This window comes from Podarcis bocagei (assembly GCF_964188305.1).
Source record: "Podarcis bocagei genome assembly, chromosome: 5".
NCBI lineage: Eukaryota > Metazoa > Chordata > Lepidosauria > Squamata > Lacertidae > Podarcis > Podarcis bocagei.
The window spans coordinates 31,062,566-31,088,025 of NC_138129.1; the positions used below are offsets into that span (position 1 = coordinate 31,062,566).

Consider the following 25,460-nt stretch of genomic DNA (forward strand, 5'->3'; position numbering starts at 1 on the left):
AGTTAGAAGGGACGCCAAGGGTCATCTATTCCAACCCCATGCAATGCAGGAATCTCCACACATGGTCCTCCCCATCCAATTTGAAACCATACTTATTTGAAACCTCCTTAGCTTTGCAAATGTGCTGGCAGTTTTATGTGAAGGGTTGCCCTGTAGAAGGTGAGAAAGAAAATGAGGGCAGGAGAAAGGTTTCTGTATAAAGAGCTCTAATGTGCATGATGTGCGATTATACTATGCAGGCAGAGAAATTGCACAGAATGCAGCATCCTAAAAAATATCAACTTTCTACCCACAAAAGGATTAGAAAGTTATAGACAATGCCTAGCTCATCAATAGCTAGTTATTTGATATAAATATATTAATTGATACAGTACAGATCTCATAATTCAGTTTCTCTTAGAGTATTATTTACATTCGTTTGCTTCTTTTATCATAGAATGAGCATAGTCTTGCCTCTAAGCTTACAGTGACTCTTCCCAGCCTAGAATTGTGGCTTTGGTTTAATCCAAAGAGAAAACCTCTTGAAAACCTATTGAAACCTATTGAAAACCTATTAAAACTCAGAGAAAACCTATTGAAAATAATGAACATACTAACTTGGGTCCATTAATTTTACTGGGTCTACACAGAGTGAAATTTAGTTGGATACCACCCACTGCTTCTCTGAATGTGTTTGACTTTCATTTAGATATCACATTAGCTTGGGAAATAAAAACTTAGCCAGGTGATAGAAAAGCTGGGCAGCTTTGCTTAAAACAAGCCAAATGTCAACCCTATATGATATCTGGCTTTGGAAAATATTCCCACTTCTGCTCAGCCAGGAACTCATTAGCGTAATAGCATATTGTAGGCCAAATTCTTAAAAGGGATTCTCAAATTACTAGATGTTCTGCAGCTTGTGTCCAAGATAATTTATGACACCTGGAAAATATGCACGCAGAAACTGTAGATCCATAAAGTGTTTTGTAGAAAGAAAAATGAGATCCAGGTGCCTTGTGCCTTTCCCCATGTATTTATGTGCACATTTGCTTATTTTAGCAAGACCTACTTCCAACAACGTCCTTCCTTCAGAGTTCAAAGATGGCAAAGCGAGTGCCAGGGTCATGAGGATAAATCACAGCGGCATTCCAAAAATAATGCTGGGGTGGGATGGAACTGGTGCCCCATTCCCCACCCCCCACCCCCCAATGCACATTCATATTTTTTAAAAAAAAAACACTTTGAAAAGGGCTTGTGATGAGGATTTAATTTAAAAACAATTAAATAAAGATGTGCATCTTTTCCGTTTTTAAAAGTACATGAATGGATGATATCCACATATGCAGTTTTTATTTTTTATATTGCAAGCCTCTGCTGTGCTGTGTCTCACACTCATAGGCCTTTTCTGTATGGTGTTGTCCCTGGGCACAGCTTAAAGATTTTCTCTTCCTGTTAACTTGGCAAACTGAGCCTAGGAACAGAGAGTCATGCTGGGTTCTCACTGACTCATCCACCATTATCTGTACCAATAATTCTGCCTTTTGAACAGCTGCACTGACAATGAAGGGAGCTGAATAGAATCCAGCTCATCATCCCTGAGACGCGTTGGCTTCTTAGGAAGGGAAATAGCAGGAGGGGGCATGAGATGAGAATATTTGACCCAACTTAGACAGGGAAGCAGCACTTTTCAAATAATTTCCAAGGGCATTTTGGCAGTGCCTGTTTTCTTAACTGGTCGGCAAGTGAATGAACACTGTCAAATGGAAATTCTAGGTCTTAGGGACAAATACAAAAAGCAGTAGGAGGACAAAGGGTTAATCACCTCTTCCCCCTGTTGCTCCTCAGCTTGAAATAGCCCCCTCCCACAGCTGCTTTTCTTCACCTTGTCAGTATATTGCTACTTGTGTGAGGGGGCTATTTTGACTAGAGAAGCTGAGGGGTGGATAACCCTTTCCCCTCCTCCTGTTTTTGTGCTTGAAATTGTCCCCATTCCAGAAGCGCTGTTTGCTTGGAAATCCTGTAAGGGGAACAAGAAGCTGAGGGGTGGATAACCCTTTCCCCTCCTCCTGTTTTTGTGCTTGAAATTGTCCCCATTCCAGAAGCGCTGTTTGCTTGGAAATCCTGTAAGGGGAACAAGAAGCTGAGGGGTGGATAACCCTTTCCCCTCCTCCTGTTTTTGTGCTTGAAATTGTCCCCATTCCAGAAGCGCTGTTTGCTTGGAAATCCTGTAAGGGGAATTTGAATACCGAAAAAAAACTTTTGGGTCAACTTGGAGCAGAAATTACAACCTGAAAAAGAGACAATGCATGTACTTTTGTAAACAAAGAAAATCTTTAATAAAAACTATTTTTTTAAAAAAATTAAAACTCTAGCAGGTAGCGGAAAGATTAAGCACCCCTTGCTACTCCTATGTTCAAAACAGTCCCCTTCCATAGCTGCGTTTGAAGGCACTGAACATCATTAAACAACTTTCTGTGTGAAATGAATTTGCCTCTTATTAGTAAAATAAAAGTTGTCAGCATTTTAATATGAATTTCTCAAAAAAAATACATTTTGTGTGTGTGCAGCATTGCCTTAATGTACACATTTTTTGCAAGCAATTTCTCCTAATATACTGCACTTTTGCATTTTCACTACTATGTCTTTTTATTCACACTTTTAACATACACATTTTGATGCGCATTATTTGACTGACAAGATGTGGCACAAAATATGCAGAAGGGAAAAAAATGAAGGATAACTATGTTTCAGTCAGCATATTATTTTGGGAAGTGCAGATTAGGTAACCTTACTCCAAAATATGAACCAGACTGAATTCCCACCCCCTCCCCCAACCTGGTGATCGAACAGGAGTAGTCCAATGCTTTGATTGGCTGGCCCAGCAAACAAAAAAGTTAATTTTTAGGAAATACATTTAGCGACTTGTTGCTTTTTTAAAAGAAGCTACTGCAAAATCTTGGCTCTTATCATCACACAGAAAGCTAATACAGTATATTGCAACTATGTGCAAATATTTAATTGTGTAGCCAGGGGGCTAACATTGGCTGCTGTAGAGAGAGGATTGCAGCTGTCATTCAGTTGTCCATTCTTAGGCATCAAGATAGTACTAATTGTGATTGCTATTATTAGCATTCTTCGTTCTAAGGAATCTAGATAAGATAGGATGGCAGGTTATCATTTCACACGTCGAAATTTATGCTTGCATTAACTCAAGCCATGACAGCTTCCTTCTTGTTGAACTTTTTTTTCCTCCTTGTGTCACCCAGACTAACACAACTGGAAATTAGTCAGAGGGGAAATGGTAAAAAATGAGAGGCAAATGAGAAGGGGAACTTTTTCCCAATAGTCTGATACATGCAGTACTCCAAACACTTGGCACAGAATCAGAAAATGTGTCTTTTCCAAAATTTGACAACGCTACAGTCCACCACGACTTCTACCACTCACAGCAGTGCACAATGCATCCCTTATAGATTTATGAGGTTGAACAAGTAACTACTGTACATTCATCCAGTAGGTGCTCATGGTTTGAATGGCACTGGGGAGCTTTGAGACTAAGGCTGGATCTAGACACATCAAAAAACTATTTCAGTTAAACACATTGTAAACTTTATTATGGGAAATCACATTGGCAAAAGACAGGTGCCATCTGGTGTCACAGTGTTATAACATATATACAGTCAAACCTCGGTTCCCGAATGCCTCTGTTTTGGAACGTTTTGGCTCCCAAACGCCAAAAACCCGGAAGTAACTGTTGTGGTTTTCAAACAATTTTCAGAAGCCAAACATGCTACGCGACTTCCATTTTCAGTTTCCCTATTGTATTGAGACTTCCGCTTTCAGTTTCTGGTTGTCAAACGTTTCAGAAGTCGAACTGTCTTCCGGAACGGATTATGTTCGACTTCCGAGGTTTGACTGTACAACGCTTTTTCTTTACAAATGTTGCTGTTGTTTAGTCGTTTAATCATGTCCGACTCTTTGTGACCGCATGGACCAGAGCATGCCAGGCACTCCTGTCTTTCACTGCCTCCTGCAGTTTGGTCAAACTCATTCTGGTAGCTTTGACAACACTGTCCAACCATCTCGTCCTCTGTCGTCCCCTTCTCCTAGTACCCTCCATCTTTCCCAACATCAGGGTCTTTTCCAGGGAGTCTTCTCTTCTCATGAGGTGGCCAAAGTATTGGAGCCTCAGCTTCACGACCTGTCCTTTCAGTGAGCACTCAGGGCTGATTTCCTTAAGAATGGATAGGTTTGATCTTCTTGCAGTCCATGGGACTCTCAAGAGTCTCCTCCAGCACCATAATTCAAAAGCATCGATTCTTCGGCAATCAGCTTTCTTTATGGTCCAGCTCTCACTTCCATACATGTAGCTGAGTCCTAAATCTGCAATTCGTTTAGCCAAGCAGGATGGGAGAGGTGGCAGAGCAGAGTCCTTACTGGGCAATGTTTCCTGCTTCACAGCCCTTGAACCACCAAACAGTCTGTCCTAGCTTGACAGATGGTGCTTCCTCAAGAATTTACAGCGCAAGTAGGTCAGAGGGCCTTTTCCTACAAGTTGCTCAGGTTCTTAGGACAGCAACCTTGACTAGTAGCCTTGCTATTTCAAGGATTGTGAATCAAAAGGAAGAGCAGCTGTCAGGCCAATTCATATTTAATAAGAGGATGCGTGCTGCGAATGTAAAGGACAAGTGGGAGTTTGTAAGGAAATGCCATCTCTCTGCCATGTACAGCTGTAAGTGCTTCCTTTTTTGTGTATATGTGTTGCTCTTGGACATTTCAGCCTAGCCAGACAGTGTACAATAGACAGGGGTTTTTAAATTAGCAAATGAGGGATAATACATCCCACCTGCGGTCTGCAACCTCCCTGTACCCACACAGGGGATATGAAATGCCAACACACTGCAAGATACTATTATTGCCCTGCCAACAGCTGCTCTTGCAGAAAAACAACTGATGAGCAGTAATTTTACACAGGAAGAAAACAAACTCAGTGCATGAAACACTCCCTTTTTTGCATTCATTATTACATATTCGGCTACCTGCAAAGAAAGTTGAATCACCATTCGGGTAATGAACTTTTGTGCTAGGAGAGTTATTTGAGAGACTGAAGAGAATTGCACCAAAGTCTGGGTCACTTTTGAGCTTGTGAAAGTTCCAGAGTCAAGGGAAAGCAAATCCTCATTGGACAACGGTCCTCTTAAAAGCATTCACAGAAGCTGCAGTCCTATGCACACTTACTAGGAAGGAAGGCTGAGATCCTAACCCACATTACCTGGCAGTAAGCCCTATTAAATAGGACTTCAGAGTATGCATGATTAAGATTGCACTGTTAAGTTCCATTGAACTCAGTAGGGGTTTATTTCTGGGTTCATCAGATTGCACTGCAAAGGCATACTATCCATGTTATGTAACAAATTGTTTTCAGCTGGCCAGCAAATAACCCTGGGAATTCTAGTTTGGTAAAATGCTGAGAATTCGTATTTAGAGATTCCTCTCCCTCCAACCTCTACAACTGAACTAACATTCACAGGCTTTCATTAGATGAAATTAACATCATAGTTAAAGACCAGTTATGAAGTCTGTAGTGAAGATATGCTTTGCAGAAGATATTCTGTGAATAGAGAAGCAAAATTCAAGACCCCCACCCCTTTGGGGACAGAAGTTTATAACTACCAGAAATAGGGTTGCCATATTTCAAAGATCCAAAAAGAGGACATATTTGTCGGTGGGCTGGGGGGTGGGGAGAGAAAACTAGTCGTAATAGTGTGTGTGCAGTAAAAGACAAAAGGTGTATTGAAATATTTAATAAAGGTAAAGGTAAAGGTACCCCTGCCCGAACGGGCCAGTCTTGACAGACTCTGGGGTTTGTGCGCCCATCTCACATCTATAGGCCGGGGGCCAGCGCTGTCCGGAGACACTTCCGGGTCACGTGGCCAGCATGACAAAGCTGCATCTGGCGAGCCAGCGCAGCACACGGAACGCCGTTTACCTTCCCGCTGGTAAGCGGTACCTATTTATCTACTTGCACCCGGGGGTGCTTTCGAACTGCTAGGTTGGCAGGCGCTGGGACCGAGCAGCGGGAGCGCACCCCGCCGCGGGGATTCGAACCGCCGACCTTTCGATCGGCAAGCCCTAGGCGCTGAGGCTTTTACCCACAGCGCCACCCGCGTCCGCGAAATATTTAATAATGGTAATTAAAAATGAAAATGACATACCCTCCAACATTTTGTGAGAAAAATATCGGGACACCCCCCCATCCCACATCTCAATCATTCGCCCCCTCCCTGCTGCTGACCCCTTCCTCACCTGCCTGATCACCCCCTCTCCCCTCCCCTCTCTTACCTTTGCAGTCTTTGGCCTTCTGCTCATGAGATGCTGCTTGTCCAGATGACGTGAGGCTGAGCGGCCATGAGAAGGCCACGCCAGGCCTGGCGGCCGCTGGACACAATCCAAAATCACCTAGCACAGCCCCTGGAAGGCCGCTCCAGGCCTTGCGACTGCCAGAGACAACACAAGGCCTAGCGCAGCCCCCTGCCAGCTGCCCAAAATAGAGACGGATGAAGGTGGGGAAGGGGTGACATGGCTGAACTGGCATGGGGTCTGCTGGATCCTGAGCCATTCTTACTGCCATTGTGTGAAGTCATTGGACCTGATTCAGGCCTGATAGCTGTGCCAGTGATGAAACCCAGATTGGGCCCAGTCACTTTGCCTCCCTCACCTTCTGCCATGGATGCCCTGCAGATGCCACAGTGGCCCCGCCACTCCATAAAGCCCTGGTGGCAGTGGGAGGAGGTTAGGATAGCGTCCTAATAGTGCAATCTCATGCATAGCTATTCAGAAGTAACTTCTGTTGGTTTCAGAGGGGTTTACTGTCAAGAAGTAGGCATAGGATTGCAGCCTAAATGAGTGAATGGCAGTTATAATGACTCCCAAGGTGGTTTGGTTTAGTTTTGTTTGTTTGTTCTAAACCCATTTCCTATTAGAACAATGCAAGTCTTAAATCTAGAAACCGACAGGGGGAAAGTTCTAACCAAACAGCACTAACAGCAGGGCAATTGAAGCGCAATATCGGAGAAAGATATACAACAATGAAAGAGCAAAAATAAATTGCTGAATCTAATGATGGCGCTGAGAAAATTGTAGACTTGTATCGTCCACTAATTTATTTAAAAGATTTGTAACCTGTCTTTCAGTATTTCTATTCCCAGGCTGGCTCACATTTTAGCACAACTGCAAATAGTTGAAACTAATTTGAAACAAATTAAAACTGCAAAAGCAATAAAAAAGTAGGATAGCAGCAGGATAAAAGCAATTTCAACAATCCTGGGAAAATTAAAAAAGGTATTTACTTTGTGCCCCAAAGGCAACTGAGCTGGCGGCAAGCAAGCTTCCTTGGGAGGGAGGGGGCAGGTATTTCAGAGGTGGGTTCTGCACAACCTTATTTCTTCTTTGGCGATCACTCATAGCTGAGTAAGCTTGTCTTCCATGAACACGGTCTTAGCAGTGAGTCCATAAGTGGCTGTGGAGGCCAATTCTGGATCCACACGACCTTCCACATTGGGGACATAGGTTTCTGGGCAGGAGTTGACCATGGTGAGGGTTTGCCAAATGTGCCTTCCTCTTAGCTCATTTCTCCCTTTCGTCCTGAGTTTAAGTATCTTCAAAGTCCATGACACCTTTGGTAAAGGCTGTTCTCCAACTGGAGCTCTTGCAGGCCAGTGTTTCCCAATTGTCAGTGTTTATTCTACATTTTTTAAGATTTGCCTTGAGAGAGTCTTCAAACCTCTTTTGCTGACCACCAACATTATGCTTTCCATGTTTAAGTTCGGAATAGAGTAGTTGCTTTGGAATATGATAACCAGGCATCCAAACAACATGACCAGTCCAATGAAGTTGATGTTGAAGAATCATTGCTTCGACACTGGTGATCTTTGCTTCTTCCAGTACACTGGCATTAGTTCACCTGTCTTCCCAAGTGATATGTAGAATTTTTCAGAGACACCGTTGATGGAATATTTCGAGGAGTTGGAGATGGTGTTTATAAGTGGTCCATGTTTCACAAGTGTACAGTAAGGTTGGTAGTACAATAGCTTTGTAAACAAGCATTTTGGTTTCCCTTGAATGTCCCGGTCCTCTCCTTAAACACTCTACACTTCAGTTGGGAGAAAGCTGTACTCGCAGAGCTCAGGTGATGCTGGATTTTGGCATCAGTGTTGGCCCTTGTGGAAAGATAATTGCCCAGGTAGGAGAAGTGATTGACACTTTCCAACGTTACACCATTGAATTGGATTTGTGGTGCTGCAGAGGGGTTGTTTTGTGCTTGTTGGATGTTGAGCAATAGGCCAAGCTTTTAATAAGCTTCTGCAAAGATATTTAGGATGGTTTGGAGGTCATCCTCTGAGTGTGCACACACTACGTTGTCACCAGCATACTGAAGCTCTATGACGGAAGTTATGGTAACCTCACTCTTTGCTTTCAGCCTACTCAGATGAAAGAGCTTCCCATCTGTTCGATATATGATATCTAATTCAGTGGGAAGTTTCCCTTTGACAATGTGTAGGATCATGGCAATGAAAATAATGAATAGAGTTGGGGCGATAACACAACCCTGTTTAACACCTGATCCCACTGTGCATGGTTCACTTTGGGAGCCATTGTTATCTGCGATTGTTGCTGTCATAGTATCATGGAGGAGCTGAATGATGTTCACAAATTTATCTGGGCAGCCGATTTTCAGAGGGACAGTCCACAGGGCATAGCTGTCAACTTTTCCCTTTTCTTGCAAGGAATCCTATTTGGAATAAGGGAATTTCCCTTTAAAAAAGGGAAACGTTGACAGCTATGCCACAGGGCTTTATGATTTACAGTGTTGAAGGCCTTAGTCAGGTCAATAAATGTCATACATAGGGGTTGGTTTTGCTTTTTGCAATTTTTCTTGAAGCTGTGAAAATCATGTCCAGTGTCCCCTAGAAGGCTGAAAACCATTTTGGGATTCAAGAAGGGTAGCCTCAGATATACATAGGAGACGGTTTGCTAAGATCCTTGCAAGAATTTTGCTGGCCACAGTTAATAAAGAGATGCATCGATAGTTTCTGCAGTCCATTCTATCACCTTTTAAAAAAGAGATTCATAATTTTGGCACCCCTAAAGTCTGCTGGGATCTCCTCTCTCTCTCAGATTTCCCCCGATGAGCTTGTGAAGTTGTTGTATAAGTTCAATTCCGCCCACTTTGAAGACTTTGGCAGGTATCCCATCAGTCCGCTGGCTTTGTTGTTTTTCAGTTGGTTAATATCTGTACACAACTCTCCGAGATTTGGCAATACTGCAAGCTCATCTCTAATTTGTTTTTGCGGAATTTGTGAGAGGACCTCGGCAGCTACAGGGGGAGTTGCAGTTAAGGCATAGCTGTCAACTTTTCCCTTTTCTTGCGAGGAATCCTATTCGGAATAAGGGAATTTCCCTTTAAAAGGGGGAAACGTTGACAGCTATGGGTTAAGGAGATGCTGGCAATGTTCTTTCCAGCGCAATGCAATAGCTTCTTTATCTTTGGCATCACTCAGTGATATCTACCTTTGCCCACTTGTGGATGTCATGATGGGGCTAACAGACTCACCTGACCACCTGATTGCAGTCATGCCATAATACCCCTCTTGGAGCATTCTTCTTTGGAGTTAATGCATTGCTGCTGCTTACTGGTATTGGGAGGGGAAGGAGGAAGGCGGTGGCAAGTTTAGTGCAAATGCACTAGTGGAGTCAATCCAATGCTCCCACCATTTGCTACCCAATGATCTGACCATCACCTTGTCCTCCCCCTCTGCCTCCCATTAAGCAATAACATGGCTGATTGGAGGTCAGGTGAGCACTGCCACTCACTAATAAAAGTGTTTCCAGCTACGAATCTCTGCTTAAATAAAAAAAAATAGTGTATGGTCCAGGATGGGCTTTGTTAATTGTTCAATGACTGCACTGTCTAATGAATTTAAGAGTTTTAAAATCACAGGTGCTTTAAGTGAGCAGATATATGCAACAATAAGCAGACCACGACTAAAAACATAACAGAGCAGGGAAAGAATTAAACTAAAAGGGGGAGGGGAGACTTTGATACACCAAAAAACTGTAACTGAAGAATCCCCAACGAATCCATACCTCATTAAAACCTCAGAAACTGCAGAAACTGCAGTGACCCACTTATTAGCACCCCCTCCTTGCTAAGCGCGTCTTAGTAGCTGATGTCCCACGAAGTTCTTTGCGTGGTTCTTCACAAAAGGAGAAAGGGAGCTTTGAAAAGATCAAACATGGGGACAGGGCGGCTGTGTGCTGTGTTCCTGTGCCATTCGCTTACCCCCTGTTTCCCGACCATATTTCTTAACATTAAAGCTACACTTTTGATTCACCTCAGGCTCAGGACGTTCATATCGCTTTCAGTAACGAACAGTTGTTGCCTCTCTGAGCAATTTCCTGAAACTTTGTGTTTCTCATTTAAACACCAACACACAAACGGCTGCAAAATGCACAACTAGGTAATGGAATGTGCTGAGTAATAATTACTGGTGAGAAACCAATCTTGCAGATATCCAGAGATCAGCAGATCTGGGGCTTTGTTGAGCAGTGGAGAAGAAATGAACCTGAGAAAGAAAGGGCTTGGTGGAAAGGAGTTTGTTACTGTTGTTTTGATTGCAAGGAAGCAGGGGAAGAGAAGGAGACACCTTTCCGTGGGCTGCTACTAGCCTCTGCTTGTAGAGTTGTTATTTGTTCATAATGTTGCTTCTGAGCTTGGCCAGCCCAGGGTATTCTGCTGCCTGAGCCAGAGCAGAAAATGCCCCCCCCCAACAAGATGCATGGTATCGAAGGCCAGATAAACTTATGCCAGAAAATCCCACAAGCGCCTCTCCTTTTCCCTGGCTGAAACATTTAATAATAATAAATTAAACAATTAAAAGTTTGCTGCCTCTTCATGACACTCAAAATCAGCTGCCTGAAGCAGTCACCTCACCCTGCCTAATAGCAAGGCCAGCCCTGACCATGTGCATGCATGCGCACACCACCCCGCACTTCACAGTTCCTATAATTGAACTGCAATCTACCACCCACGCTCACTTGTCACTTGGGCACCAAAAGGTACATGCCTCCCTCTTACACTTGTCACATACCCTCTAACACTTCCCAAATGGAAATGTGACCTGCGTGTCACTCTGCTATTCTCGTACCAAGGAATGATGCGGAAGCTCCACACACACTTCACATCGCATATGATGAAAACGGCCCATCTGCTCTTTGCTGTATAAATTTTCTCAGCAGTAACCTGACCTATGTGCCCTCTCGTTTTTAACAGTTTTTTCTCTTTTGTATAAAGAGATGCTGCTGGGGCTGGGTGGGAGGGATGTCATTGTCATAGGAACGGAGGAAGCTGCCTTATATTGAGTGAGACCATTGGTCTATTTAGCTCAGTATTCTTGACCCTGATTGGCAGTGGCTCTGCAGGGGTTCAGAGAAGACACTCTCCCAGCCTTACCTGGCAAAACAGGGGATTGGTTACTGAGGATTGCAAATCAGGGTTTCTACCACTCACTGGGGTGTGCACTACATGGCATGTAAATATTGATTAAAGTACATAGCAGTGTATGTGTATTAGAGTCAAGCTACATCTTCCTCAGCCTTTGCCCCCAAATGCAAGAGATTTAACTTGTATAAGTTAGGGAAGGATGGCTGGGTACCATGTAGAATGGTAGATATAGTAACCCACACTAACCAAACTTGGGCATCCACTCTCAAAAAGGGGGGAAATGATAGTGACTCTACTAGGCACACCCCAACTCTCATAGATCCCCACAGGGAAATTTCAATCCTGCACACATAGGGCATGTAAGTCCAGCCCTTAGATCTTGAGAGCAAATCATTAAGAAATAAACACTCAAGGAAGCAAACCCACTGAGAAATTCATTTTGCATGGGGAATGTTTTCTTCTAAAACTTAGAAAGATCCCTAGTGGATAAAAAAGTTTCCTTATTTAGATGCAAAACTCTCTTAAATCTGGCTAATGGACTCTTTGAGAATGCAGATTGATATTTTTGTGCTAAGATAGCATTGCTGGTTGTCTCCCCCAGGAAGCCATTACCTAACACTGGCAAGATGAGAACAGATTTATTTTCCTGCAGCAGCTTCAAAGGTTGCGCTGAGTTGTTCCTTGGACTGGAAAAGTCTTTAACTCCAAATTAAATAAACCAATCAGAAGGCATTTGAAATGGAGCACTTCATGAGTGTCAAGATCCTAACAAAAGTTCTAGCATAGGAAACAAAAGCATGTTGAGGATAAAACCACTTGCATCCACCACAATTTAGATTCTGTAGTTTTGGCAGTCAGTCTGTGAAGGTGTTCTAAAGGACTGCCTGGTCCTGTGATGATGGATGAACTTCAGCTGATAGGGCCCAAGAATGTGGACAAAGTGTTTGGAAGGGTTAATTTGACTGCTTGTAAGCTTGTCCACTCTGAATCTTTTCCTTCTAGCAGGGAGGGAATAACTGGCTAATATGTCAACTATGACTCTATCTGATGGGGATAGCCTTACTATTCTTGTAAGGGATGGAGGCTAGATTTGATCCAGTTCACACTTAAAGCTGAACTTACCTACTTTGCACTTTCTGATAAACTATATGAATTGGGGGGAAACATCCATCCTCTGAAATTCACACTTTTCTGAACTTTACAATGCAGTTCTCTAGCCAAATAATGTGTACAAAAATGCATATCCTACAGTAAAGTGTGTCTAAGAATGCTTATACTCCCAAAAAATGACATATTAATTCCATACACAAATGTGTATATTAGGAGAAATTTGCAATAGAATGCTGGTGAATTTCCAGGAAGACTGGATATATATTGTGGTAGAGTGGATTATATTGTGATATAAAGATACATATATCACAAACAAATGTAGAAATGTAGAGAAGACTGGAAAGATGAGAAACTAAGAGCAACTGAAATTGACAGATTTGACTCTGGTAACCTCCCATCTGGACTACTAAAGCATGTTGTATGTGGGGCTGCTTTTGCAGATAGCCCAGAAACATCGTTTAGTGCAGAGTATAGTGGTAAGAGTTCCAGCTGCAACTGGGCATTACAAACATATTACACCAATGCTAAAACCTTCACTGCCTCTTGATCAGTTAAAAGTTATGGTTCTAACCTATAAAGCTCATGGCTTGGGACCTTGCTACAGGGCCATCTTACCCATAGGCACTAGGGGTGGGGGGCACCTGGGCACCGGGCTCTCAGGGGCGCCACACCGAGTCCGGGGCCCGAGAGTTGAGTCCATGGTGAGCTTTTCTGCCCTCCTGTGCGCATGGGACTGGGCAACTGGGGGGGGGGGTGCCTGGCGGATCTTTGCACCCCGGCGCCACATATGCTTAAGACAGCCCTGACCTGCTACCCCTGGGATTGCCTCCCATTTCCACATAATGCAACTCTTTTGTTGCATCAAGGTCTTGCCTTGCACATCCCCACATGGAAATGGAGTTGTGGAACTGATACTGTTTTTTTAAGAGCAATAAAGAAATAAAAATAATAAATGAAGAGAAGAGAAGAGAAGAGCACTTATCTGGTGATCTGCTACAGAACACCCCCACGGCAGCTCTTGTGAGTCATCCCTGAACAGCCATGACTCTGTAGGCTACAAGTCCGTCAGTGCAGCACACTGAGTCTCTTGAATGCGCACCAGCGAAAAAGCAACTTGGAAGCTTTGTCCATTATAATACTGCAGTGTCTGTGTCAGCTTTTTACAAATGAGCATGATACATTACTATCTTTTCAGTGCAACTGAAGAAAGCCAAGTGTGTCCTGATTATATCAGTCCATGCCAGCAAGTGGAGAGATAAGGGTAATATGGTCCATCTGCTTTGAAGATGTGAGAGTGAGGGAGGAGAGCCAGCCACCAAATTATTTTTAAATTCCTGTTTCTAATGATTCACATTCTTCTGACAGTCACAAAAGAGATCATTATAGATTGCAGCATGTATCATGCACGAAATGTAGAACTGGATTCTTCCATGACCCTCATTTCCCCAGAAAATTGGCTTCCTGTATTGAATGCTTTTATCATTTTAAAAACAATTTCATGAAGATACTTCTGGCAACTGGGACAAATTCAAATATTAGTATGACCTCGCAAGTGGGGAACGAGAGCAGCTAATGAGAGGGAGCTTGTCTCAGCAGGATAGATTTATATGAGTTGCTGCAGAAGAGTGGATTTTAATTTACTGTCTCAGTAGCAGCCTATGCTGGTGGTCTGGGTCTTCCTACTGTCTCCCCCAGCAGAAAGTGAAACATCAGATGTGAAACTGTGATGGAAAGGCATGGAAAGAAGAATTTGAGAAGACTCCAGAGATTCTCCCACCTCCCCATTTTCACATTTGCAATTTAATGAGTCACCAGATATAAGGTCAGGTAAGGTAAATGACCCCTGGATGGTTAGGTCCAGTCAAAGGCAACTATGGGGTGTGGTGCTCATCTCACTTCAGGCCAAGGGAGCTGGCGTTTGTCCACAGACAGCTTTCTGTGTCATGGGGCCAGCACGACTAAACCGCTTCTGGCGCAATGGAACACTGTGACGGAAACCAGAGCGCACAGAAATGTTGTTTACCTTCCCGCCACAGCAGTACTTATTTACCTACCTGCACTGATATGCTTTCTAACTGCTTGTTTGGCAAAAGCTAGGACAGAGCAACGGGAGCTCACCCCATCGCGGGGATTCGAACTGCCGACCTTCCGATCAGCAAGCCCAAGAGGCTCAGTAGAGACCACAGCGTCACCCACGTCCCTTCACCAGATATAGGACTTGAAAGTGACCATACTTCACACAAAAGCTTCAGAGAAAGATTAATGCAAATGCTAATAGAAATATATAATATCTCCAGTGACTGCTGTTGTGAATTAGTTATTTTGTACTTATATATAATTGGACTCTGCTGCATAGCTAAACAAGTCCTTGATCAAGTGAGTGTGAATAATAGACCCCTGCAAACATTCCCCACTGAACACGGATCTTTTGGAGACTCCTGAGGGTGGGGGAGTGAAATACATTGGCTCCCAGTACGTTTCCGAGCACACTTCAAAGTGTTGGTGCTGACCTATACTAAATGGCCTCAGCCCAGTATACCTGAAGGAGCGTCTCCACCCCCATCGTCCAGCCCGGACACTGAGGTCCAGCTCCAAGGGCCTTCTGGCGGTTCCCTCACTGCAAGATGTGAGGTTACAGGGAACCAGATAGAGGGCCTTCTCGGTTGTGGTGCCTGCCCTGTGGAACGCCCTCCCATCAGATGTCAAGGAAATAAACAACTAGCTGACTTTTAGGCAGCCCTGTTTAGGGAAGTTTTTTATTACTGCTGTTTTAATGTATTTTTAATATTTTGTTGGAAGCTGCCCAGAGTGGCTGGGGAAACCCAGCCAGATGGGTGGGGTATAAATAACAAATTATTATTATTATTATTATTATTATTATTATTATTATTATTATTATTATTATTATTATACATGAGGATGTTGGAGGTGGGCACCCTGTGTGTGCCCTCCCCCCCATCCACATTTTACGAATTCACGTGTTCGGGCATGCCTTGCATTGCAGGCTGGAGGTCTTTTCACTCAATCCATTCCATTTTTATTTTATTTATTTTTTTGAAATCTCAACCAGATTCAATCCTTCTTCTGCAACTTGATCGACTGCATTTACAGCTTCTCCACTGCTTAAATCGTATTAAAGTTATGAATAAAGTTGAAGACTGAGGAAAGGGTGAACTGGATGTGAGTTTAGAACTTTCAGCCTATTCAGTGTTGAGGCCAGAAGGGTCTGAACTAAGCAAGAGTGGTGGCCTCGTACAGATGTTCTAGGAGGCAGGTACAGGTGCAAAGGGTGAGAAGGGGCAGTATTACGAGAATGGTATTTTTTTGTTTAACTAACCAGATCATTGCAATCAGTCATGTTCGATGGTACAGGTGTTGCTTTCTGTGTGGTGTAGTGGTTAAGAGCGGTAGTCTCGTAATCTGGGGGACCGGGTTCGTGTCTCCGCTCCTCCACATGCAGCTGCTGGGTGACCTTGGGCCAGTCACACTTCTCTGAAGTCTCTCAGTCTCACTCACCTCACAGAGTGTTTGTTGTGGGGGAGGAAGGGAAAGGAGAATGTTAGCCGCTTTGAGACTCCTTAAAGGGAGTGAAAGGCGGGATATCAAATCCAAACTCCTCCTCCTCCTCCTCCTCCTCCTCCTCCTCTTCTTCTTCTTCTTCTTCTTCTTCTTCTTCTTCTTCTTCACCACTACCAGCTACTGGAAAGGAGGGGGGAAAGGCAGTGGGAGGCTTGGTGTGTCACAGCTGCAGAGCCAACCCAATGTTCCTGATGCTGTGCCCACACCACGCCAAACTACCCCCCACCTTGTCCCTCTCCCAGCAGTGATGCACAGTGAAGCCAGGACAGGAACACAGTCCAACCTATGCTGCCCCAGCAGCCATTACTGATTACAATAATATAACATGAAAAAATCATAACTGAACAAAGTGTGTGTCTATATATGTATTGATGCCTACCTGCCAAATGAGGGTATCACGTTTGTTTCTGATGAAGTCAGTTGTAGTCTTTGAAACTCTATGCCAGTTAGCCTCTAAGATGCTATAGGACGATTTTCCTGTTAAAGGCATTTATGTATGGGGGAATCTCGTTTCTTTCCTGCTGTCAGATTCAGGGATGTGTTCCCCTTTGACAGCAAAAGGCAATGCACTTAAAAGTTTTGTTCGGGTGCATTTTAAGCCGAATCCTCTTTTGTTTAAAGCTGCTGAAAATTTAAAGACATGAGCTGTAATGTAGCAGAGATGAAGTCTAGGTTTTTCTTTTCTTGTGAGGCTCCCTTATGCGCTCTTACCTATAAAGTGTAAAGGAGCGAAAGGATGCTCCTGAATGCCTTATGTTGAAGCACAGGCAAGCCTCCGTGGGGGCCTTGAAAATTACCGTATTTTTTGCTCTATAAGACGCACCAGACCACAAGTTTTTGGAGGAGGAAAACAAGAAAAAAAATATTCTGAATCTCAGAAGCCAGAACAGCAAGAGGGATCGCTGCGCAGTGAAAGCAGCAATCCCTCTTGCTGTTCTGGCTTCTGGGATAGCTGCGCAGCCTGCATTCGCTCCATAAGACGCACACACATATCCCCTTACTTTTTAGGAGAGAAAAAGTGAGTCTTATAGAGCAAAAAATAAGGTAAAGGCTAGAAACAGCTCTCTGAATTTGCAACTAAAAACTCTTTCCCAACCATCCCTCTAGCCACCAGGCCATATTTTTGTGGTCTTGTAAGATGAACTGTTCCATGGCAGAGCCGCCCCCCTCCCCCCATTTAGGTAGAAACAATCAGCGTGACATAGGAATGCCCAGCAACAAAACAGTGGATATATTGGTGCTGAAATAACACCAGTGATGATACCCCACAGCTCAGTTATTGATGCAGTAACTTGGATGAACATGTGGAACTCCAGTGCCTATAAATGTTGCCCATTAGTTTTGGCTTTGTTGCCTGTTCCTTTACTCCTGCTAATCTGCTACTTCCAATGAAATTAAATCCTCCACATGCTTCACCACAGCACACACAGTGCACTTGCCCTTCTGCGCCATGTTCCACATTTGTGCTAGTGTAACTGTCTATCATCCCAATATCTGTGGGGGAGTGGGTGGGCTCAGTCTGTGCTGACAGCGGAACTCCCATCTATGGTCAAATTAGCCCAGTCCTGAACTGCAATAATGCAGAAGGGAAATCATATCATAGAATCACAGAATTGTATAATTGCAGAGCTGGAAGGGACACAAGGGGCCATCTAGTCCAGCCCCCTGCAATGCAGGAATCACAGCTAAATAACAAGTATCAAACTTAAATATTTTCAACTAAACCTAACGGGCTGTGGGTGTGTAGTATAAAATCAAAGCATGCAAGTGATTGCAATAACGCACAATATTTGCAACAATCTGGTATTGCTTTATAGTGAGAAACTCATTATCAGTATGAGAGATTACAATATCCAATTCCCTCATCCTCTCAGCACAATGATTTTTGCTTGCACAATGAGATTTTGCCCCTCTTCGCCCCCTATGTACACTAGTGCAAATGGACTAATGGAAGAGGAATCTACCTCATTCTGGGGCTCTTCACTCATTTCCTGCCGTATTTTACGGTAACAAACCAAGAAAGAAGCTAACGTCTGGAGATACCTGGTAACTAGAGCTTAATTCATTAGGGCTTGGCATATGGATTGAGCTGGTTGAAGGAGTTACTAATTTTTATAGACACACATGTGTGTAAAAAGAATTTCCCACCCAAGTTTGTGTTGCTGAATGGGATTTTTTGTCTTTTCAGGTTTTTCGACGAGCTGACAAGAACGGTGAGTGACCTGCCCATGTGATTTCCTTGCCCTTCTTTTATGTTTATTTATGTTTTGTCGTTTAAATATATAACATTAGTCCATCTCAAAGACTAGGCTTGAGCAACCAAACCCTCTTACCCCACAACCACTAAGCTTACTCAGGCATCTTTGGTGGAGGACTTTATCAAAATCTTTTTAAAAGCCCTGGTACACAATATCTAGTGGATCATCCCTATCTACCGTATTTTTCGCTCTATAAGACGCACCAGACCACAAGACGCACCTAGTTTTGGGAGGAGAAAAACAAGGAAAAAAATATTCTGAATCTCAGAAGCCCGAACAGCAAGAGGGATCGCTACGCAGTGAAAGCAGCAATCCCTCTTGCTGTTCTGGCTTCTGGGATAGCTGCGCAGCCTGCATTCGCTCCATAAGATGCACACACATTTCCCATTCCTTTTTAGGAGGGAAAAAGTGAGTCTTATAGAGCAAAAAATACGGTATATGTTTGTTGATACTCCCAAAGAACTCTAAAAGATCAGTTGGGAAAGATTTACATCTGTGGAAGCCATTCTGGTTTTTCTTCAGCAAGACGTGTTCTTCTAGATGCTTTGTAATTTTATCTTTAACAAAGCTTTCCACCTGTTTTCCCAGAACTGAACTTAAGCTAATCAGCCTGTGATTTCCAAATCCTCCTGGATATATTTTTTAAAAAATTGATGCTACATTGATCACTTTCCAGTCCTCAGCTATGGTGACTGATCTTAGAGACAAGCTACATTTGTTTTTGTTAGAAACTCAGCAGCTTTAAATTTGGATTCTTAAAGAACTCTTGGGTGGATGCTATCCAAACCCAGTAACTTGTCAGCTTTTGTTTTGTCAATAAGTCCTGGAACTGTGTCTCTTGTCACTACTCTTTGCCTTAGTTCCTCAGACTCTGTTCCCAAGAAAGTTAGTTAAGAAACAGGGATTTGCCCTACATCTTCTGTGCTGAAGACAGATACAAATAATTCATTCAGCTTCTTTGCATTCTCCTTTTTTAGCAAACCTTTGGTTCCTTGTTGTCCAGGGGCTTAGCCAGCTTCCTAGCCAGTTTCCCGCTTCTAATGTTTGAAAGCCAACCAGGAAAACAGATGAGTGGAAGTTGGGACCTGGTTCTCCCCATTCCTAGTCCTGCATTCTACCACTCTAGCTTTCATAATTTCTGAGCAACCATGAGAGCTAGAAACTTTATGATAAATGAAGGCCAATGTTGTCTAGTTTCCAAGTTCTTCAACAGATAAGCAAACTCCAGGCCTCATGGGTAGTGGATACATCCAGGCTCTTCTATAGCCTTGCTGACCCAGTCTGTGGCCTATGGTTCAATTTAATCCCTGGATGTTTCTGACATTCCTGTGCCCCCTGCTGTCTATCACTTTGGCAATTGCTGTCTATTATTTCCCATGTCCATGCATCCTTGCCCTTGTCATACAAACCTGCATGTCAATCATTCTTCCTACTTAGGCCAAATCCATCTATTAATGCTGATCTTTCATTGCTATTCGGCTATCTGCTCTGACCTTTATATCCCCCGTGGCTGCTGTGTTCACACTCCTGTCACTCCCAGGAAACAGATATGAAATTTATTACTTATTTATATTTTTTATTTTTTATTATGCACATGTCTATTTGGCATTTCATTTTTCTTCCACTTTTAGAGTGTTTTGCAATTGTTTTCTCGGTGTCTCACAACACTGGCCATTTTAAGTTTTCCCGTTTACAAGTGGAAAACTGAGTCCAAATTGTATTGGCTCACTCAGATTGCACCCATGGCTGGATTTTAACCCTGGTTTCATAAGTCCATTCTTTGGGCAGCTTTCTTTATTCATAGGAAACGGCAGGCTGAAAAGAAGCAGAAGGTCTGTGCATTGGCTAACCACCACTGCCAAGATATGACTAGGGAGGAGATAATATGGATCTGACAATGATGTTCATGTAGACAGGCCCCTAGCAGGAGCAAAGACTGCGGATTGGTTCATACCTGCATGTGCTGCTAGAAGCCTCTGTGCAGGTTCAGAATCATAAGTCTTACTTCAGTAGAGCACCTGCACTTCCTCCAAGATGCAACTTGGCAGTGGTGGTCAGTTAACATGCAGAACTCTTTGGTTTTCAGTGTCTACATGTCCTACAGCTGCTCAATGGAGCATAAGCGCTTAAGAAATACCTGCTGGATCAGGCCAGTGACCCATTTAGTTCAGCATCCTGTTCACACATTGGCTACCCAGGTTCCTGTGGGAAACCCTCTAGCAAGACCTGAATACAAGAGCACACTCCCCTCCTGTGGTTTTCAGCAGCTAGTATTCAGAATCACTATTGTCTCCAACCATGGAGGCAGAGCAGAGTCATCATTTTATTTATTTATTTTATTTATTTAATGTCTATACCACCCTATACCCGAAGGTCTCAGGGCAGTTCACATAAATTATCAAATACATAAAATCAAAACAAAAATAGCAACCCAATAAATCCCTCTCCCCAAAGAGCCAGCATTTTAAAAAGGGTATAGGATATAGTCAGGCAAAGGCCTGGTTAAAAAGGAATGTTTTTGCCTGGCGCCTAAAGGTGTATAATGAAGGCGCCAGGCGAACTTCCCTGGGGAGAGCATTCCACAGACGGGGAGCCACCGCTGAGAAGGCCCGTTCTCATGTTGCCACCATCTGGACATCTCAAGGAGGAGGCACACAAAGAAGAGCCTCAGAAGATGATCTCAGGGTCCAGGTAGGTTCATATGGGAAGAGGCGGTCCAGTTAACTGATCTCCAAGTGAGTGGGAGTGATCTCCAAGCATGAACAGTGTGATATGTCAGCCAGGAACCCATGAATCTCATCTGCATCAGCCTCCGCCATCTCAGTGAAAACCTGTGTCTTCAGCACTGCTGATGTTGCTCAGCAGAGACCTATGAATTCCTAGCGGAGTAGCCCTGTTAGTCTGTCACACAACAGCAAAGAATCTTGTGGCACCTTCCTAAAGATGGCCGTAGCATATCTGGTAGTCTTCAAGGCACCACAAGATTCCTTGTTGTTTTTCTATGAATTCCTGGCTCTAGTGTTATACCATAATGTCTTCCTGTTGCACAGCTTGCTGAATTAGACAAAATAACATACAGAGACTCATGTTGCTCTCATCTCTGCAAAGGTATAATTATTCCTTCTCTTTCATTCAAATGTAGATGATGGGAAGTTGTCATTTGAAGAATTTAAGAACTGTTGTGCCGATGGCATCCTCAACTCTGAAGAACTGTGGGAGTTGTTCAGTGGCATTGACAGGCGTCAGTCAGGGTAAGGAGACGCCTGTTAAGTTAACAACAAGGAAATTTCAAGCAGAGTCAATTCCCCCTCCCAACACCCCAACACCCATTGCACTATGTCAGATTAGCATGCACTTAAAGCAAATGGGTGCGATAACAAAGATAATATTCTATGTTGGAGTTGTCAGATATACAATGCAGACATTTGCTGTAGCTCAGAGGCAGAGTATCTGCTTTGTACACAGAAAATCCCATATTCAATCCCTGGCATCTCAAGGTAGGCCTGGGCAAGATCCTTGTTTGAGACCCTGATTCAGTTTGTTTTGTTCTCATGAAAGTACCCTTAAGTAAACTGGACTTAACTGATGTGGAACCTAAAGCTTTCTCTTGGCAATACAGACTATGTAAGCATGCCAGGAGAGGATCAAGAATATGACTAAATAGATGGTGTTGCCTATTGTGTCCTGGATTGCATGTAGTGCCAAGACAAACCATGGCTTAGTGTGAATGCACAAATTTCCGGAGAGGAAATTGTGGCTGCTTAGCTCCTTCTCTCATCCTGTTGCTGCGGCACTGCTGTGAGCTACGCTATTGATTGACCATCCCAAACTGAGTTCGTGGCTTATTTACAGAGGAGGAGACTAACCACGAGCCTGGGTTTGGATGACATGCTAAACTATGGCTTAGCTCGCAACAGCAGCAGGATCAGAGGAGGAACAAAATGCCCACAATCTCCTCTCCAGGCACTGCCATGCTGGCATGTTTTCACTAAAGCAGGTTGGCTTAGTTCTACATATTAGCTAAGCCACATGAGATTTCATTCTACTTAAATTGGTTTAGTCCTATTCCATCTTGCTGTATTTTGAGCTTTGAAGTATACAATGACTGGTATATGTAGAAGAACCTGCCTTAAGTCTTGGGATTAGTCTGAATCAATCTTCCTCAGCCTGGTGCCCTCCAGTTGACATCTGAGACTAATGAAGTTGTAGTCCTATATATATGGAGAGCACCAGGCTTGGGAAGGCTTGGCTAGATGACCTTCAGTCATCCTCCAAATCATCAAGGAGTTCATCCAGTGAGACGGCAGAATAGTTTGTCTGTGAGCTACATAAGGATGCATTATGTCGATATGGGAGCATCATGGAGCTTGAAGAAGGAACTCGGTAAGCCTGGGAATTAAAAGCTGTTTTAAAAATAGTCCAGACTCTGATCATAATTAAGATAGTGTGTTAACTTCACAGCAGTATGCTTGAATTGCATGGATCAAAATCTGCTTTACTATTTTTGTCCAAGTGCAGATTTCAATGGCATGTAAACCCTCTATGAAATATGCAGGCAAGATGTTTGTTTGTTGGCTTGCTTTTAAGCACTACAGTGCGGTTTTGTCCATCACAGCGAAACTTCAATTGCACTGTAAGATAGATGGCCTTTCTGCTGCATTGTCTCAGCTTGGCCCCTTCACTTATTTTGAATAGACAGCATCCAGACAAGAAACAAACTTCCCAAAGGAAAACAGCTAGAAATGCTTCAGTCCTCCCTTCATGTGAGCCAGTAAATAAACCAGGACATCTACAGTTAACTTTCATTTTCCATTTGGTCCAAACTGGGAAACTGTGGTCAACAGCTTCAGAAGCAACCGGGATATTAAACCATTTTCAAACTGGTTTAATATCCTGTTTTGTTCCAAAGCTGGTAATCACCCCCCTGTATGGACAAAATGGGAAGCTGTGGTTAGTTAGAGATATCCTGGTCTTTTTGATGGCTTGGACGATTGTCTGAAAGTGGTGCAATGAACATGTACATGATTATCATACCTGGCCATCTCCTTGCAAATAGGATATATCTAACAAGGAAATTCTCCATGCAGTTTGTGGGGTTAGACTATACAATATTCCACAGCATGCGCTTGCTGTAACTGGTGTCATTTTACTGATCTTAACACAGATCAGCTTTTGATGCTTGATCCTTTAAAACAAAGCTACAGTTGTGTTTGGATGCCCAAAGCAAATCCATGTGTATTGCTTACTGTGGCTGTACTGCTAAACTGATAACTGGATAACTGAAAAGTGCCACTGCCACAGATAATAAAAAAAGACAAGTCATGTGAATTGACCCTGAGTGGTCACCAACATGTGCTATCTGAGATGAAGGACTCATGAGCCTGAGGGTTCAACTGTCAGGAGGATTTGGGTCTTGACCACCATTGTCCACTGGCAACATAGAATTGATTTCAGCATCTGCTCTTGTTGCTCAGTTAAGTGTGTAAATACCTGGTCTCAGGTTTATCTTTGCCAGGCAAACTAATTTCATGCCTATATAAATAAAACATGTTTCAATGAGAAAAGAAGACAGATGGAGCAAGTCAGGGTCAGATTTTGTTTTTCTTTTGTTTCTTTTAATAAAAGTTCCGAGTGACCTTGGAGAACTGGGTCAGAACAGTGTTCAAAATCTCAAAACTATCACAAATCCTGCCAGAAACAATTCAACCTGTAGGAAAGAATGGGACTTTTTATTCCTTTTAAAAAATTGTTACTTCTTTTTTTGTTCCTTTCCATGGTTTGTATTGTTAGTAGCAAACAATTATTGGCGCCACCTTTGAGATTTTCAACTATGCTTTATTAATGACATTAAATGGTTATATTCCCTGATGAAAAAGAATTAAAATGCATTAGACTGAATGCACCCAGAGGTCCCCTTGGCTCTCATCTCATCCTAAATGCCTCACCCTGATGCAAGTTGTCTTTAGTGAAATGGGTTTTTCATTTATTTATTTTTAAAGCCTACAGTTAACCAGGGGCAAAAATAGAATGAGTATATACACTGGGAGCAGCAATGCTTTTCTTTTTTCTTTTGCACTGTAATATTTTTTTTTTGAGAGTCCCATGGACTGCAAGAAGATCAAACCTATCCATTCTGAAGGAAATCAGCCCTGAGTGCTCACTGGAAGGACAGATCCTGAAGCTGAGGCTCCAATACTTTGGCCACCTCATGAGAAGAGAAGACTCCCTGGAAAAGACCCTGATGTTGGGAAAGATGGAGGGCACAAGGAGAAGGGGACGACAGAGGACAAGATGGTTGGACGGTGTTCTTGAAGCTACAAACATGAGTCTGACCAAACTGCGGGAGGCAGTGGAAGACAGGAGCACCTGGTGTGCTCTGGTCCATGGGGTCACGAAGAGTCGGACACGACTAAACGACTAAACAACAACAACAACAACAAATTTTTTTGAAACATAAATACAGCATAGAACAGATATAATCAAAACAGGTGGGCAGCTACCACCAATATATGGAGTTACATACAAATAGACCATCAGTCATACAGCATGAGACATTATTGTACTATAGGAGACCCAAACCCAACAGGCTGAGAGCTAATAGAAGAAATGAAAACAAACCGAAATATATGATTAGTAGATTCACCTCTAGCCACTCTACATGTTTGCGTGAGCTTATCTGCTAATGCTAGGGGCCATGCCTATCACACCAGTTTTGTAGGTTACAGCCATTCCCATCTTGCAGTGATGCTTTTCTTAAACCAATTTCAGCTCCCCTCCCCGCCCTTTGTTGCCTGACAAAACTACAAAGAAATGTGCATGCGGGCTTTAACCTCTGCATTCGTGTGTCCCACACCTCCCATCATCTGCCAAGCAGTTTCTCTCGTGCTAGTATTGCCATATTTCAAAAAGTAAAATTCCTGACACCCTAACCCCACTGATTTTTACACCTGAAAACCAGGACAGGTCAGGAATTTTCCTGATGTATGGCAAGCCTATCCCATACTGTCGTTTGCAGCAGGCAAAACACCAGA

At 43.2% G+C, this 25,460-nt stretch overlaps 1 protein-coding gene across 1 annotated transcript in view; it reads left to right on the forward strand.

Annotated features, from left to right (window-relative positions):
* Positions 1-25,460, forward strand: part of NECAB3 (N-terminal EF-hand calcium binding protein 3) — a 92,757-nt gene that overhangs the window by 13,741 nt on the left and 53,556 nt on the right. Inside the window, exons 2-3 of the mRNA XM_081196592.1 lie at positions 18,360-18,384; positions 21,572-21,680. Coding sequence (XP_081052718.1) covers positions 18,360-18,384; positions 21,572-21,680 — 134 coding nt within the window. The remainder of the gene's footprint in view (positions 1-18,359; positions 18,385-21,571; positions 21,681-25,460) is intronic.